The 18,271-nt window shown below is 39.0% G+C and overlaps 2 protein-coding genes across 2 annotated transcripts in view; both read left to right on the plus strand.

The window, feature by feature from the left end:
- LOC126254440 (39S ribosomal protein L9, mitochondrial) overlaps positions 1-18,271 on the plus strand; it is a 47,990-nt gene that overhangs the window by 16,977 nt on the left and 12,742 nt on the right. Inside the window, exons 3-4 of the mRNA XM_049955311.1 lie at positions 14,976-15,139; positions 15,928-16,128. Coding sequence (XP_049811268.1) covers positions 14,976-15,139; positions 15,928-16,128 — 365 coding nt within the window. The remainder of the gene's footprint in view (positions 1-14,975; positions 15,140-15,927; positions 16,129-18,271) is intronic.
- LOC126254456 (uncharacterized) lies at positions 10,318-12,730 on the plus strand. The gene is made up of 3 exons (XM_049955313.1): positions 10,318-10,969; positions 11,130-11,306; positions 12,180-12,730. The coding sequence occupies exons 1-3, from the start codon at positions 10,667-10,669 to the stop codon at positions 12,324-12,326; spliced, it is 627 nt and encodes a 208-aa protein (XP_049811270.1). The 5' UTR covers positions 10,318-10,666; the 3' UTR covers positions 12,327-12,730.

Here is an 18,271-nt window from a genome sequence, read left to right on the forward strand (position 1 = left end):
CTGCATCAGTTCCGTATTTGTATAACATTCATGGGATACTGAAAAACATGGGCAGTAATATTGCGCAGAACAATAAACTGCAGTCTCAATGGACCATTATCCGTTTGCTGTCAAATTCCAAGACATGCTGTTAGATATTACTCCTTTGTACATGAGGCATAACATCTTCTCCCAAACAACATTCGGATGCAATTTCCGTGTGAGAAACCTTGTGTGTAATCTTTCCTTTTATACAGAGTTTAGATGACTTTACTTCAAGTTGCTTCGTGCAGTTGTGCTGAAATGTTACTTCCATAGATCCATCTTCATTGCTACCTCACAACCCATTTTTCTTACAATGGGACTGCACTTCCATTTCATCACAGATTTCATTCAAATTTATGACAAGCAGGGTTTGGCCAGAAATTAAAGTCATGGATGAGGGAGCTCCAGATGGCCAAGTGTTTAGAGAAAATCAGCATTTTTTGCGTGGGTCAGGCTAGGCATGAGCCAGTTAGCATAGGTTCCTGACAGCATTGACACATTGGGAAGAGTGCAGAATGATAATCTGAGGATTGTGGGGTATAGTCCATTTCTTTGTTTTTATCTTCAGTCTTTTGTATCACTTACACTGCAAGTAAACTGAAGTAATGCTCAGTATATTATATTTATTATAATTTTCCTAAAGGGCATGAGAAGAAAGGCAGTGGAAAATTTGAAATTGCAAATAAATTTCCAGGATGGAATTGTGAGGTGTACATGAGAACTTCATGTATAATGTTGGCTATTTCTGTTATTTTGCAGTTGCTGATTTATGCATGCTGGGCTGACATTTATTGTCAAAACAGTGGAAGTGGTAATTACCTGGACATTTTGCAAGCATTATAAATACTGTATTTTTAGAGTCACAAGGTTGTTTTAAAGTTTATGTAGAAAAACAGGCTTGGTTTAAATTCATAAAGATTCTTTAGTTATACAGTTTGGCTAAAAATCAACCGCAGTGCGTTATTTCACCAAATATTGACAAGAATAGCTGGTGAAGTACAATGGAATGTGTTCTGATGCAGTAGCATGATTTATTTTTCTCTCTTGATAATAATTTGCATATTCAAGAATGTTGTAGGTCTGCACTTTATGAGAAATTGATGTTTTTTTGCTGTATTCATGATGTTTCAATTTTAATGCCTAGTGGTGTATAAAATGTGGAATATTTAGAAAGAAAGATAAGCTAGTGGAACTGGAAGGGGAGGAGACCACATAGAATTAAAATAAGGATATACATTTTTCTACAGAGCGACAAGGAAGTCTTGAAATTTGAATTTAAAAAAAATTATATACAAGAAAATTAAAAACAGTATCACAAACGTTGAAGGGTCCTCGGGTGGGGGAATATATATATATATATATATATATATATATATATATATATATATACTCCTGGAAATTGAAATAAGAACACCGTGAATTCATTGTCCCAGGAAGGGGAAACTTTATTGACACATTCCTGGGGTCAGATACATCACATGATCACACTGACAGAACCACAGACACATAGACACAGGCAACAGAGCATGCACAATGTCGGCACTAGTACAGTGTATATCTACCTTTCGCAGCAATGCAGGCTGCTATTCTCCCATGGAGACGATCTTAGAGATGCTGGATGTAGTCCTGTGGAACGGCTTGCCATGCCATTTCCACCTGGCGCCTCGGTTGGACCAGCGTTCGTGCTGGACGTGCAGACCGCGTGAGACGACGCTTCATCCAGTCCCAAACATGCTCAATGGGGGACAGATCCGGAGATCTTGCTGGCCAGGGTTGTTGACTTACACCTTCTAGAGCACGTTGGGTGGCACGGGATACATGCGGACGTGCATTGTCCTGTTGGAACAGCAAGTTCCCTTGCCGGTCTAGGAATGGTAGAACGATGGGTTCGATGACGGTTTGGATGTACCGTGCACTATTCAGTGTCCCCTCGACGATCACCGGTGGTGTACGGCCAGTGTAGGAGATCGCTCCCCACACTATGATGCCGGGTGTTGGCCCTGTGTGCCTCGGTCTTATGCAGTCCTGATTGTGGCGCTCACCTGCACGGCGCCAAACATGCATACGACCATCATTGGCACCAAGGCAGAAGCGACTCTCATCACTGAAGACGACACGTCTCCATTCGTCCCTCCATTCACGCCTGTCGCGACACCACTGGAGGCGGGCTGCACGATGTTGGGGCGTGAGCGGAAGACGGCCTAATGGTGTGCGGGACCGTAGCCCAGCTTCATGGAGACGGTTGCGAATGGTCCTCGCCGATACCCCAGGAGCAACAGTGTCCCTAATTTGCTGGGAAGTGGCGCTGCGGTCCCCTACGGCACTGCGTAGGATCCTACGGTCTTGGCGTGCATCCGTGCATCGCTGCGGTCCGGTCCCAGGTTGACGGGCACGTGCACCTTCCGCCGACCACTGGCGACAACATCGATGTACTGTGGAGACCTCACGCCCCACGTGTTGAGCAATTCGGCGGTACGTCCACCCGGCCTCCCGCATGCCCACTATACGCCCTCGCTCAAAGTCCGTCAACTGCACATACGGTTCACGTCCACACTGTCGCGGCATGCTACCAGTGTTAAAGACTGCGATGGAGCTCCGTATGCCACGGCAAATTGGCTGACACTGACGGCGGCGGTGCACAAATGCTGCGCAGCTAGCGCCATTCGACGGCCAACACCGCGGTTCCTGGTGTGTCCGCTGTGCCGTGCGTGTGATCATTGCTTGTACAGCCCTCTCGCAGTGTCCGGAGCAAGTATGGTGGGTCTGACACACCGGTGTCAATGTGTTCTTTTTTCCATTTCCAGGAGTGTGTGTGTGTATATATATATATATATATAAAACTTGATGTGCATCGGCACACACATGCAACCCCCCCCCCCCCCCCCCCACACACACATACAGACAGAGGATTCTGTGTTTAATATTGTTAATCGGACAGTGTGAGAATATGCATAGTTTATGTTCTGTAACATATTTTAGATTACCCATGCAGGGAAAGAACATGCTAATGTGTCTTGCTACAGGGAATAAATATGCTTTGTCCAATGTTTTTTTTATTAGGTTTTAGATTCCTTGTAGGTTGACAATGTCGAAACAAGAAACAGAATTTTCCTTTATTGTCCCTTTAGTTTGAGACATTCTGTTTAGTAATGCAGGTTATTCAATTCCGTTTTAACAGTTTATTATTTATATTGAATGATGAGTATCGCATCTGAGGATGAAAGACAGAGACTTCAGAATATAATATGTTAGGAAAAGTCACTTATGAGGGTGAATAAGCACAGTCATGAAGAAATTAAAGGTTCACTCACATGAACTAGGAGAAGACTGCAACTGTAAGTTAAAGTGTTTTGAGGTGATAAGTGCTGAAGAAAGATAAAATATTATACAAAAAATTAGTGATATGGTAGACTGAAATGAACAACCATTGTATCTGAAAGGCCTCATTACAATACTTCCACATCTCAGAAGGTGATCGAGGAAGAATGAAGATAGTGTAATTTCAGTAACAGAGTAAAAGTGAAAGGTGATGACATTGTATTACATGAAATTCTTATACAAAGAAAAGCCTTTATGGCAGTACATGAAGTAACAAAGTGATGATTAATGACAGCCCAGAAGTTTCTGAAGCTGGGCAAGTCTCTTCATGCTGGAGAGGGTAAGAATGGAAGTAGGCCATGGGAAATTAAGGAAGAAGTCGAAATGGCATTTTATGATCACATTTATTTTTTTAGGGATAGATCAAGTCATTACCACAAAGACAGGACAAGAAGTTAAAAGAGGAACTTTTGGTTGAAAAATTACAGGGACTGATTGGGAAAAAATACCCGAATTTTGACATTCCATATGAAAAGCATAGAAAAGTATTCAACACCAAATTCAATATAGCTTTTGGGTATCCTAGGAATGATATGTACTCAACCTGCAATAGTTACACTGCTTAGATGAAAGTGCTGAATGCAATGTTATCTGAAAATTTAGATGATGTCATGAAGGAACAAGTCTTGAAAGAAATTAATAAGATCACCATCGACCAGTAAATACCCAAACACAAGGCTGAAACATTTTATTCCGAAAAGAGAAATACTTGTTTAAAAAAGCAAGAAGTCTGATCAAACAGAAGCACTCTGGTCTACTAAAAACTGTACACTTACTAAACGTAAGTACTAATTACATGTATTACAAAACATGTATTACATAAGACAGTTGTCTGTTTGCTCTTTCAGTATTCATCAGCTTTCAAATGTGACTTCAGTATTCTGCACTTATACTGAAGATATTGGAAGAAAAGGGGGCAAAGAAGTTGTTTCCTTTTCAGATCACTTTGTGACAGAATAACTACACAAGAAAGTCAAACATCTTGAAGCTTTTGTGATTCGTGCTTGGGCTAGAACAAGAATTACACTCTGTCAAGGTATCTTAATTATCTTGTGAGTGAACAGAAACCTTTGGGACTTTATTAGAGGACACTCTTTTTACGGAGTTTGATAAGAATATGGAACTGATTAACACATAGGCAGTAGGATAAGTTCCAATGGATTGGTTGTGGATCATGGTTGATGTTCAGTGGAACCCAAGCCTCTTGATGTTGTGGTGATCAATCAAGACATGGTGCAAAATTGGGGTCATTTCTGAAGAATGGATATTAGAGGAAATGTCAGTTCCTAACAACAAACCACTAATAGGGCTAACCACCCTTTTAGTGTGATTAGTTGGTTCAGGACAGAACTAATGAAGCCTTGGACAAGCGCTGTCATGGTCGGGGACGACGCTTGAACCCTATGTCCGTCCACAATGGTAACGACACTGCTAGCCACACGGAAAATGATTTAAATCCAAATAGAGGTGTTTTGCAGGATATGCTTCCTGCAACCACTCTAAAAGGAAAACTAAGACAGAGGATGAGATGGTCAGATGAAGTTAACCGACACCTCATGTTCTGTTATTACCAAGCAACAAACTTAGGAACCAACAAAACTGGATACAGATCACAAGTATACACAACATTTATTACCAGATACCCAGAATTAAAATTTTTGACAGAACAACGACTAGCTGATCAGATCCGTGTAATAATAAAAAATAACAGGATACCCCAGTCAGAATTAGAACACATCAAACAACAAGTACAACAAATACTGGAACAAAATAATGTGCAATCAGAAGAAGAAGAAAATACAGTAATGGACTCAAATATCCCAGAGCAAGCAAACAAAGAACAATACGCATCAATTAAACAATCAGAGGAAACCGAAATCTTAAGACAGCCACCAGAACAAGCACAAATAGAACATGAAGTGACACACGTGTTAGATATAGAAGACAAATTTCAGCTGACATATATAGAATACAAAGACACAAATACAGACATTAGACCATTCTTGCATAGGCCACCAAATAACCCACAAATCGAAACAACAATAACAACTATCAACACAATCATACACAACAAAATAAATGAAAACAACTATGGAAGAGTTACAACTACTGGTTTATATAGGAACACTCACTACACTAAATATACACACTGGGCAGTGATCAGAACCAAGCAACACACAGAAGAAACCCACAAAACCAGCATGGCAACACAGGCTACAGATCAGAATAGAAAAACTGAGAAAAGACATTGGACAGCTAACATAATTTATAAGAAATGAAATATCTGACAAAAAACGAAAAAGATTAGGTAAAATCTCACAACCAGAAGCGATAGAGCAATTAGATGAAAAGAAGCAGAAACTACAAGCATTGGCCAAACGACTTACAAGCTACAAAAAAAGTGAAAATAGAAGGAAAGAAAACCACACATTCAACACAAACCAAAAGAAATTTTACCAGACAATAGATAACACACACATTAAAACAGACAATCCACCAAAAATAACAGACATGGAACACTTCTGGAGCGACATATGGTCAAACCTGGTACAACGTAACAGACATGCATGGTGGATACAAGCAGAAACAGACATACAAGATGATACCACAAATGCCTGAAGTGATAATTTTGCAACATGAAGTCACCCGAGCAGTTAATTCTACACACAATTGGAAAGCCCCTGGAAAAGATAAAATAGCAAATTTCTGGCTAAAGCATTTCACCGCAACACATTCACATCTAACTAAATTATTTAACAGTTACATTGCAGACCCATACACATTCCCTGATACACTTACACAAGGAATAACTTATCTGAAACCTTAAGATCAAGCAGACTCAGCAAACCCAGCAAAATATCACCCCATAACATGCCTACCAACAATATACAAAATATTAACTTCAATCATTACACAGAAATTAATGACACATACAACACAGAACAAAATTATAAATGAAGAACAAAAAGGCTGCTGCAAAGGAGCGTGAGGATGTAAAGAGCAACTGATAATAGGTGCAGAGGTGACATATCAAGCTAAAACCAAACAAAGCTCGCTACACTACACATACATTGATTACCAAAAAGCTTTTGATAGTGTACACCACTCATGGTTACTACAAATATTTGAAATATACAAAGTAGATCCTAAGTTGATACAGTTCCTAAACATAGTAATGAAAAATTGGAAAACCACACTTAATATCCAAACAAATTCAAATAATATCACATCACAGCCAATACAGATTAAGCGTGGAATATACCAAAGAGACTCATCAAGTCCTTTCTGGTTCTGCCTTGCTCTGAACCCACTATCCAACATGCTATACAAATTATGGACATAATATTACTGGAATATACCAACACAAAATCACACATTTGCTATACATGGATGATCTAAAACTACTGGCAGCAACTAATCAACAACTCAACCAATTACCAAAGATAACAGAAGTATTCAGCAATGATATAAATATCGCTTTTGGAACAGACAAATATAAGAAAAATAGCATAGTCAAGGGAAAACACACTAAACAAGAAGATTACATATTGGATAGGATAACCACAGCGACTGCATAGAAGCGATGGAAAAAACAGATGCCTATAAATGTCTAGGATACAGACAAAAAATAGGAATAGATAATACAAATATTAAAGAAGAACTAAAAGAAAAATATAGACAAAGACTAACAAAAATACTGAAAACCGAATTGACAGCAAGAAACAAGACAAAAGCTATAAATACTTATGCTATACCAATATTGACCTACTCATTTGGAGTAGTGAAATGGAGTAACACAGACCTAGAAGCACTCAATACACTTACACGAAGCCGGCCGGAGTGGCTGTGCGGTTCTAGGCGCTACAGCCTGGAACCAAGCGACCGCTACGGTCGCAGGTTCGAATCCTGCCTCGGGCATGGATGTGTGTGATGTCCTTAGGTTAGTTAGGTTTAATTAGTTCTAAGGGACTGATGACCTCAGAAGTTAAGTCGCATAGTGCTCAGAGCCATTTGAACCACTTACACGATCACAATGCCACAAACATAGAATACATCACATACATTCAGCAACAGAAAGATTCACATTAAGCAGAAAGGAAGGAGGAAGGGAATTTATCGACATATAAAACCTACATTATGAACAGGTAGACAATTGAAGAAAATTCTTTATAGAACGAGCCGAAACTAGCAAAATACACAAAGCAATCACTCATATAAATACATGGGCTACACCATTGCAATTTCGTAACCACTTCTACAACCCTTTAGATCACATAACATCAACAGATACGAAGAAAGTAAATTGGAAAAAGAAAACACTACATGGCAAGCACCTGTATCATCTAACACAGCCACACATTGATCAAGACGCATCCAACACATGGCTAAGAAAAGGCAATGTATACAGTGAGACGGAAGGATTCATGATTGCAGTACAGGATCAAACAATAAACACCAGATATTACAGGAAGCATATTATTAAAGATCCCAATACCACAACAGATAAATGCAGACTTTGCAAACAACAAATCGAAACAGTAGATCACATCACAAGCGGATGTACAATACTAGCAAATAGAGAATACACCAGAAGTCATGACAATGTAGCAAAAATAATACATCAACAACTTACCATACAACATAAACTAATAAAACAACACATTCCCACATACAAGTATGCACCACAAAATGTACTGGAGAATGATGAATACAAATTATACTGGAACAGAACCATTATAACAGATAAAACAACACCACATAACAAACCTGACATCATACTTACCAATAAAGAGAAGAAATTAACACAACTAATCAAAATATCCATACGCAATACAACAAATACACAGAAGGTAACAGGAGGAAAAATTGAAAAATACATCCAACTGGCTGAGGAAGTCAAGGACATGCGGCATCAGGATAAAGTTGACATTATACCAATTATACTATCAACTACAGGAGTCATGCCACACAATATCCACCAGTACATCAACGCAATGCAGCTACATCCAAACGTACATATACAACTACAGAAATCTGTAATTATTGATACATGTTCAATTACCTGAAAGTTCCTAAATGCAATGTAACATATATCGTACAGTTAAAAGGAAGTCACGCTTGATCAAGGTCCGCGTCACTTTCCATTTTTAACCAGACATAACGTCTGAGAAAGGAAAGAAACAATAATAATTATAATAATTTCTCTTTATGGGTCCTCTGGCAACATCAAAAGCAAAGTATCAGTACTCCAGGTTTTGAAGAAATATTGCAGACAAGAAGCTACTGTGTTTTACACAAACATTTTACACTAGGCTGACAAGTGGATGTTGAGACAAAGTAATATTATATTTCGTTCTTTTTGCCACTTTGTCATATGAAATTAAAATAGCAAAGAGAACCTTCTTACTATGAAGTATCTTTATTGTTTCAAACATTCATTCATTACAGAATAATCTGACACATGTATTTAACAAAAATACAATTTTTCTAACAAGATCTTGAGTGCTGCTTTGTTCAAGTGGCACTTTTATCTCTCTTTTAACACATGACATTCCTTTAAATATTATGCCAATAAAGGCACAATTTAAAATTTTTAGCACTCGGTTTATATGAAATTCAATGTATATAACATATCCTTCAAAATAACTTTTGTATTCATTAATTTTAGTTTCAAACTTTCAAAATGCTGTCCTGAACTACCTAATAATGCAGACAAAGCACATTCTATTCCTGTGCGCTTCTTTTTTTATATATACCAGGTGATCAAAAAGTCAGTATAAATTTGAAAACTTAATAAACCATGGAATAACGTAGATAGAGAGGTAAAAATTGACACATATGCTTGGAATGACATGGTGTTTTATTAGGGGAACAACAACAACAACAACAACAACAACAACATATTGCTAGACGCGTGAAAGATCTCTTGCTCACGTCGTTTGGTGATGATCGTGTGCTCAGCCACCACTTTTGTCATGCTTGGCTTGCCAGGTCCCCAGACCTCAGTCCGTGTGATTATTGGCTTTGGGGTTACCTGAAGTCGCAAGTGTATCGTGGTCGACTGACATCTCTAGGGATGCTGAAAGACAACATCCAATGCCAATGCCTCACCATAACTCCGGACATGCTTTACAGTGCTGTTCACAACATTATTCCTCGACTACAGCTATTGTTGAGGAATGATGGTGGACATATTGAGCATTTCCTGTAAAGAACGTCATCTTTGCTTTGTCTTACTTTGTTATGCTAATTATTGCTCTTCTGATCAGATGAAGAGCCATCTGTCGGACATTTTTTGAACTTTTGTATTTTTTTGGTTCTAATAAAACCCCATGTCATTCCAAGCATGTGTGTCAATTTGTACCTCTATCTATATTATTCTGTGATTTATTCAGTTTTCAAATTTATACTGACTTTTTGATCACTCGGTATATAAAATTTACAGTAATTTTGCAATAATTATGATGAGGTGATGGAAAAACCTCTACAAAGAGTTACAGAAACATGCAAATGGCAGCAGTTCCAGTGCTAGAGGACATTGAAAGATATTAATGTAAAAACAGAACAAAAAACAAAGAATGGTTTTTTATCAAGAAAACTTGGGAATTGTACAAACGACAGAGATCATACAGTAGTAGAATTTGCCGAAGAATACTTTGTGCCAAAAGAAAACAAATGGAAAATAGACTTTGCAAGGCCCAAGTTACATTAAACAACGAGTTCAGTATCTTGGAAAGTGCTGGTTATACAGACTTAGTTTAAATAAGCAATTATTTACCAAAGTCACTTATACAAACAGCATAAGTTGCAGCAGGTAAAAGAAGGCAAAGAAAAACTAAAATTGCATAACACAGCTCTTAAGAGAATATCAGAGTTTCTGGCACTTGAAAATAGGAATTTGCTAAATTAAGAAATACCTTTGGGAGGATTTAAAGAGATACAATAAAAGTTTTATAAGTGATATGGTTATTAATAATAAGAATATGAAGAAAATGTGCATTGATTGTTTGGCCTCGTGGTAAGATATCAATCAGCAAAATGCCTTTTCTGTCCCAATAAACGGTGCACATGACTTTTCAAGGTGTCAAGATTAGCGTAGGCCGGTATTACACTATCAAATTTCTTTGTCCAATATCTTTGTCAAAGAAATTTGATGGTGTAATAGGGAACTTTGACAAATGTCGTCAAATATTTGATCAAATCTAGGGCCTCGCTGTAGATTTGATCAAAGAAGTCGCTTGTCTTCTGTTCACTGCAATGCAATATGTTACCACATGGAGAGCTAGCATCGCTGCAGCGTTCTGTCATCTCTAGTGTGTTTGTAAACACGGCCGGACAGTACAATTGGTGTGTGGCGTCTACCACAACATTAATAGAGATGTATGAAGCTGATGAGGCGCTTTACATTGTAAGGCACCCTGATTATAAAAATAGATTACAAAGATTGGAGAGCTACAAAAATATTACGGGGGTTATTAGCCATGACATACGGCCTGGGTGTGCGGCTGACGACTTTAAAAAGAAAATTAATGGCCTCCGCACAAGTTACTTCTACGAGAAAGCAAAAGTACGTATCGACATATTTCTTTCTTTTTATTTATGCAAGTAAAGTTTACATGTCATTCAAATGATTAGCATTAATTTTTTCACTGCAGCAACTTGAAGCATACAATAATGTTTACATAACCTACAAGTAGTTTACATTATTTTCATTACTATTAATGCAGATGCATAAAAGCAAAAGTGGAGCCAGTGCACAGGCGGTGTACATTCCACAAGTGTACTGGTTCCACATGCTAAAGTTCCTCGACCAGGCCACAGAGGCGAACGATAGCGTCTGTAACATCAAAAGCATAGAAAGTGGAAGTGAACATGCTACACCAACATTCAAAGAAATGTTTGAGGTATGTACATTTGTTTACATTTTACATAACTAAACGTGAGTATCTTGCCATGGCACTTTCCCGGTGCCATTGTAAAATGTCTTAAAGTATTCTCTAACTGCTCTCCCGTGTACTGGACATACAGATGCAGCTTGGCAAGTTATTGGTTCCATTCACTGTAGGTCCTCAGTGCTTTGTGACTCAAGATAAGTGCAGTCTCCTACTACGGCAGGCACTGTTTCCTGATGAGTGTACAAGTGTTTTCTTCTCTCAGTTAACAAGTTGTGCAGTGTGCAGGCAGCCAGTGTAATTATGGTAACTTTTTCTGGAGGCAGATTAAGGGTAGTGAGACGACTTGCAAGAATGCCAAAGCTGCTCTCCACTAATCTTTTCCTCGTGACAGTCTGTAATTGAAAACCTTCTCTTCTTTTGTGATTCCTTTTAAGGGGTATGGCTTCATAATGTTATAACTCAGAGGAAAAGCGTCATCTGCCAGGACAACCATTGGAGCTGTAATGTTTGTGTTCCCAAGCTTCCTGCCTTCAGGAGTGTTGAGAATAGGTCGGTCAATGAGACACTCCCGTAGTTTGCTTTTTGTAAACACTCCAGCACCACCCCATTAGTTCCTACATCAACATACAAAAATTTGTAGGAAGCATCTACCATGGCAAATAAAATGATAACTGTTGAAGGAATTGTAATTGAGAAAGTGAGATCCACTAGCTTGTGGGCATTAAATACGAATATGCTTTCTGTCCATTGCTCCTCTAGTGTTACTTCTTCTCGAAATCCTCTGCAATTTGCTCCCACTCTTCTCTGCTTGTGGGTACCTGTAATGTACCTGTAATGTGCAAGGAAGTACGTAACCAATGGCTTTCATCTCTTATTTTATAGCATGAGATGCAGGCTCAACAAGCGCCTTCTGTCGCATGCAGTGAGCCACAGCCACAGCCCCAGCATCAAGAGCGATCTCCCACAAAAAGAAGGAAAGGCACAACAGACAGGCAACAAACGTCATTGTGGAGGCCAGCAGGACATTGAAGGCTGTGGCTCGTATGTCCAGGACTCTGCACCAGCCTGTCCAAGAAGACTGCTACGGTGCCCTTGGCACCCACATCGCAGCTGAACTGCGTGAGATGGATAATGTGGGTGGCAAGGAATTTACAACAGCCACAAAACACGGTTTGCAGCGATATTTAATGGACAGGTGGGATTTGGTGCATGCGACAACTCAACAAGCACAACCGTCCGCCTCTCGATATATCCAGGCTGCCTTGCAGCAGCCTAGTATAAAAGAGGACAATTCCATTTTATAAATTACTATATATATATATATCTCCAATCTTCGTAATCTATTTTTGTACTCAGGGTGCCTCACGTTGTAAAACACCTAATCAGCTTCATACATCTCTATTGATTTTGTAGTTTCAGACACCAATTGGTATATGCTGTGTTAATAAAATAAAATAAAAATTGTTCTTAATGAACATAAAGTGTATTGAACATTTATTTACCTTCAGCCATTGGTCCTTTAGTGCGTTATAAATTGCTTCACACGTTTCAGGAATTATTTTACTTCATGTGCACTGTGGAATTCGAGTGCTGTACTGTAAGCTAGAGTAACTTTCTCCTGTAGCAAGGAATCAGTGTGTTACAGTGAGCCTGTCTTCTGCAGATATAGCAGTTCTTAAGTGAGTATTGTGCTTTGAGATATGAAGAATCACTTCACTGAGCACATACTGAAATGTATGCTCATCCATTCGTAAGTAATTGATGTACGACTTGACGTCCTCCGCTGTAAGCTCACGTAACAAGTTTTTTGAATGCTTTTATCATCTCATCTAGAAACCCACGGCTTCACCCCGGTATGTTTCCTTCCCCCCCCCCCCCCCCCCCCCACTTCTGTATCACATGTGCACACAGTGCAATTGTGGTACAAGCAGCTGCTGCAGTTAATAACAATTTGTAGTTGTCAGCCGTCTTGAATTTTGACGAAAAATTTGATGACAGTGTAATACCCCTTCTAGCGCTCTATCAAAGATCTTTGTCAAATATATTTGACGGAATATTGGATCACATCTTTGATCAAATCTTTGACAAAGAAATTTGATAGTGTAACACCGGCATTAGGCTTAACCTTCATTGGAGATGAAGTGTGCCTCTATTCCATTGATTGCCGTTTTGTTTCATGGGTGCCGTACAATACCCAAGTTTCATCCGCCGTGACTATCCGAGAAAGAAAACCATTGCTTTTTTCATTGTAGCATGTCAAGAACTTAAGTGCACTGCCCATCCGTTGTTTTTTGTGTTGTTCAGTTAGAATTTTGAGTACCCAACGTGAGCAAAGTTTTCGTAATTTCAGTTTTTCAGTAATAATTTCCTAAATTAGTGATTGTGAGATTTGCGAAACTTCCATAGCAAGGGCACTAAGTGTAAACTTACAGTTGTGGTTAATCTTCTCTTCAGTTGTGTGAACCAGTTCATCAGTAACCACAGATAGGTGTCCACTTCATTCTTCATTGTGCACTTGATCATGTCCTTCATTGAACAGTCTGACCCATCTTCTAATCATTGAATCACTCATAGCATTTTGACTGTAAACCTCACAGATTTGCTGATGAATTTCCTTTGGTTTAACTTTCTTTGCATTTAGAAAACAAATCACAGATCTGATTTCACATGCAGCAGCATTTTCAATTACGGCTGACATTATAAAGAAGCACTACAAAGCGCATGTTGGCATCAGTGATCTGAAAATGGCGTACATGTCTTCTCCTTGAGTCAGAGTAATTGCCGCGCATGCTCAGAACTGCAATCATAGTGCTTCCGCAGATAGAAATAGAAACGGAACTTACTTTGTGGACAACCCTCATAGTATTTCCGTGGAAATAGTTAAAGCTGAAGAAAATTACATAACTTTAGTAATAATCTGTCAGGTCTCTTGAAATGGTTTTTTGGAATGTGGAAAGCAATTAAAAATGTACATTTTATGTAAATACAATACAATGAATTGACTTAGCCTTATGAAAGATTACTGTATTACAGTGTTGGTTGTAAAGTAAGCTGTTACAGAATGAAATAGCAAAATTATGTTAAAACATCTTTGGAGAAGGACAATTCCTCAAAACTGTAACAATACTATGAATGTATTACTTCACAAGAAAAGAGACAAAAAAACTACATACCTGGCACACTCCTCTGCATAGTGCACAAGATAAACTCTAAAATTATCACCATTCGCATGGCAAAAACTTGGGACTTTAATCAGGATAGGCAACAAGTTTGCTTTGGAATTGGATACAGTACAATGGACCATTTGCAAGTTATGAACAAAGTTATAGAAATGAAGGATGAGTGTGAATTACTACTCTGATTGGGATTCATAGATATTAAGATAGCTTGTCACTCATTTACTAACGAGCTCTTCAAAGAAGGGCCAGTATTCAATATGTCAAAGATGAGACCTGTGCTCTGAAAAGAAAAGTACAGGGTGCATATAGAAAAGAAATACATGTACAATCCCTTTGAATTTATTTCTTCTATTTTGTATCTGTCACATTATTTACTGGTTTTTGTTGCAATAATGGATTTTTTGTTTTGTTTTATTACATCTTATCGATAAACGTTTTGTTAGTATGTACTGGTTGTAGGAACGTAATTCCAAGAGTAAACAGTAAATTTACCTTGCAGGTCTTGGAGACCGAGGTGACAGGGTGTTTGTGAAGCCAAACTATGCATACAACGAGCTTCTACTCCCAGGTCTTGCAGTTTATGTTACACCAAACAACATTGAAAGATATTGTACAGATGAAAATAATAGACAACGAACATATAGCTCACCGTTTGTTCAGCGAGTAAGTTTAGTACATTTTCTTGAAAGCTATCTTGCACCTAAACATTTGTTGATTTTTCTGTATCCTTCAGCTCTCCTACATTCTCAGCAGTCCGTTATTTTGCCACATCGATGAAGAGTGTTTAAAGGTTGCCAGAAAATGAGATTATTACTATAGCTATGTCATGCATGGCACTGCTCTAAATTTGTACTACATACAGATTCTGCATATATACAATTGACTTTTGTGAAGTATGTTACTTTTCTCCCAGATGTTTGATAATTGACAGATGATAAAACCTGCTAATTATCTTTGACTGTCATTGAGCATACTTCCTGTTGTATGATTTTATAATCTGAAACTACAAAGGCAGTGTAATTATCCAGTCTCTTACTTGGTACTCTGAGAAATATGAGGATATAATTTTTTAATTTTAATTTTTTTTTGAACTGAGGTCTCAAGTTTGTTACCAAAATATTGCAAAGCTTCATACGTTGCTTAATTTTCAGATGAGAAAATGATGTTTTCCAAAACCAGTTAATGTGCAGAATTATTGTGGTAATAACTGAGCAATGTCTTCCTAATCTACCTTATATGGTTAATTTCACTGATCAATCTTAACATATATAGTGCTGCCAAAAGTCACCTGTATAGCATATTGTAAATGGGAAATTCTGAATGGGACTGCTTTGACAGAATGTGATGACCTTCAAACCAGTACAACTGAAAACATTTTGGACTAATGGTGAGACATTGTTTTTCGTAGTAATAAAAGAAAATACGTGTACTTTCTTTTGCCTTTTTTTCAGACACTGGGATTCTTGTCAAACATGAATCTACCAATAATTATGAATAAGGAAGTTCCATGGACAGTGGAGCCATGGCATGTACGAGCATCGTTACGCAAACGTGGAGTGTATGTACCTGAAGCAGCTATCAAAATACCTGATAAACCAATAACTGGTCCAGACTTGGACAAGGAGGGAAAAATATTTTATGTTACTATAACGGTAGGTGCTTGCTTTAGAGTGTAGTCTGAAAACAACAGTATGAAAGATACTAAGTGTGGCTATTTTTGTAACAGTGCATCATGTAACATAACTTTTCGTGTTTTTATTGCAAGAGCATAGAATTCGTAATATAATGAAAAATATTGTATGGAATGAAAATAATTGAAAGAACTTACCACTAGATATTTTAAACATTGATTGATGGATCAGTTGAACAATGGTAAATTGAGGGTGGAATAACAACAATATTATTATGAGGACAGATTGCTACTCACTGTCTAGAGGATATGTTGAGTTGCAGACAGGAACATGTGAGCTTTTCGTCAACAGGCCTTCTTCTAATGCAGAAAACACACACACACACACACACACACACACATATTCATGCTAGCACAACTGTCGCACACGAGATCACTGTCTCTGACCATTGAGTTCAGACTGTGAGCAACTGAGCTTGATGGGAGAAGAAAGGAGGCTGGAGCTAGGATGGGGAGGAATAGCAGGGTAGGGGTGGGACAGGTGTGTTACTGCTTGTGGGAGCATCCAGGGACATGATCGGGACAGGGTATGACTGCTGGTTGTGAGGGGGGGGGGGAGTGAAGAGGAAAAGGAGAGAAGTAGAGGAGGAAAAAAAGACTAGAGGGTGCATTGGTGAAATAGTTAGTGCTGCAGTGGGAGTAGGGAGAGGGATAGATGGGTGAATGGTAGGGATTTGTGAAGATTGAGGCCAGGTGTTTTTTGGGAACATAGGATATAATGTATAATGCAGGGAGAGTTCCCACCTGCGCAGTTCAGAAAAGCTTGTGTTGGTATAGAGGATCCAAATGGCACAGGCTCTGAAGCAGTCATTTATGTAAAACATGCTGTGTTGGTCAGCATGTTCAGGAACTGCGTGGTCCGTCTGTCTCTTGGCCATAGTTTGTCGATGGCCATTCATGTGGACAGACAGCTTGTTGGTAGTCATGCCCAGGTAGAAAACAGCACTGTGGTTGCAGCTTATTTTGTAGATCACTTGGCTGGTTTCACAGGGAGCCCTAATCCCACATTAGTATCATTTCTTTCCAAAGGCCTTACGTTAGCACACTGGACACACATTCGGGAGACAACAATTTAAACCCACATGCAGCCATCATTATTTCGGTTTTCTGTGGTTTCTCTAAATTGCTTAAGGCAAATGCTGGGATGGTTCCTTCGAAAGGGCATGGCCACTTTCCTTCTCCATCCTTCCCTAGTCTGAGCTTGTGCTCCGTCCCTAATGACCTCACTGTTGACTGGATATTAAACTCTAATATCTTCCTCTCCCAAAGGTCTTATGTTTTTCCCCACTCCCATATTAAATCATGCTGTACTTGTTAATGACCTTCCCTCTGTCTCCAGGTTTCTACAGTGGAAACACTTGTTCTCCACAAATCGTACCAATCAAACTCGACCCAAAGCCCATGTTGAATCCTATGTGACTCAGTGCACTCTTCCATCCAACCGTGATTCACCCTCACTGTCTCCAAATCAACCTATGTTAACATTCCACAATTTTTCAGAATTTCAAACTTTGCCTCGCAATTGTTCCCTAAATCCTCAACAAGGAAGCTAACATTATGTCTGCACAGAAAACTGCAATCCACCACCTATAAACTGGTCCTGACCTTATAGTCCTATATGCCAGCAAAGGTTTCACCATTGTCATTTTGAATCACAGGGATTACGTGGCGGAAGGATTCCACCAGCTGTTATATTCGTCCACCCATAAACCCTGCCACAGTGAACCCATTCCACAAATATAACAGGATCTTCAGTCTCCTCTCAACTCCTGACGCCATCCCAGAAGCTGTCCCCTGAGTCTGCTGTCTCCTCACCAGTACCACTCCTCTATCTCGTACCCTGTATATGTTTCATAAAATCCATAAACCCTACAACCCAGGATACCCCACTGAGCCAGTTACTGCACCTCCTGAGAGAATTTCTGCTCTCTTGGACCAACACTTTCAGCCTATTACCCATAACGTACCCTCTTTTGTCAAAGACACCAACTATTTCCTCCACTTAGTCTCCACAGTTACTGTTCCTCTACCACATGGTACCATGCTCTTCACTAATGATGCCACCTCCCTCAACACTAACATTCATAATGCCCCAGTTTAGGTCT

Source organism: Schistocerca nitens, chromosome 1, assembly GCF_023898315.1.
Source record: "Schistocerca nitens isolate TAMUIC-IGC-003100 chromosome 1, iqSchNite1.1, whole genome shotgun sequence".
NCBI lineage: Eukaryota > Metazoa > Arthropoda > Insecta > Orthoptera > Acrididae > Schistocerca > Schistocerca nitens.

What these genes read in the sequence shown, in the direction of transcription:
- LOC126254456 (XM_049955313.1), top strand. Translation starts at nt 10,667, where the DNA reads ATGTTACCACATGGAGAGCTAGCATCGCTGCAGCGTTCTGTCATCTCT. An exon ending in ACTTCTACGAGAAAGCAAAA is followed by an intron (nt 10,970 to 11,129) that starts GTACGTATCGAC and finishes CTATTAATGCAG; the next exon opens with ATGCATAAAAGCAAAAGTGG. An exon ending in CATTCAAAGAAATGTTTGAG is followed by an intron (nt 11,307 to 12,179) that starts GTATGTACATTT and finishes CTTATTTTATAG; the next exon opens with CATGAGATGCAGGCTCAACA.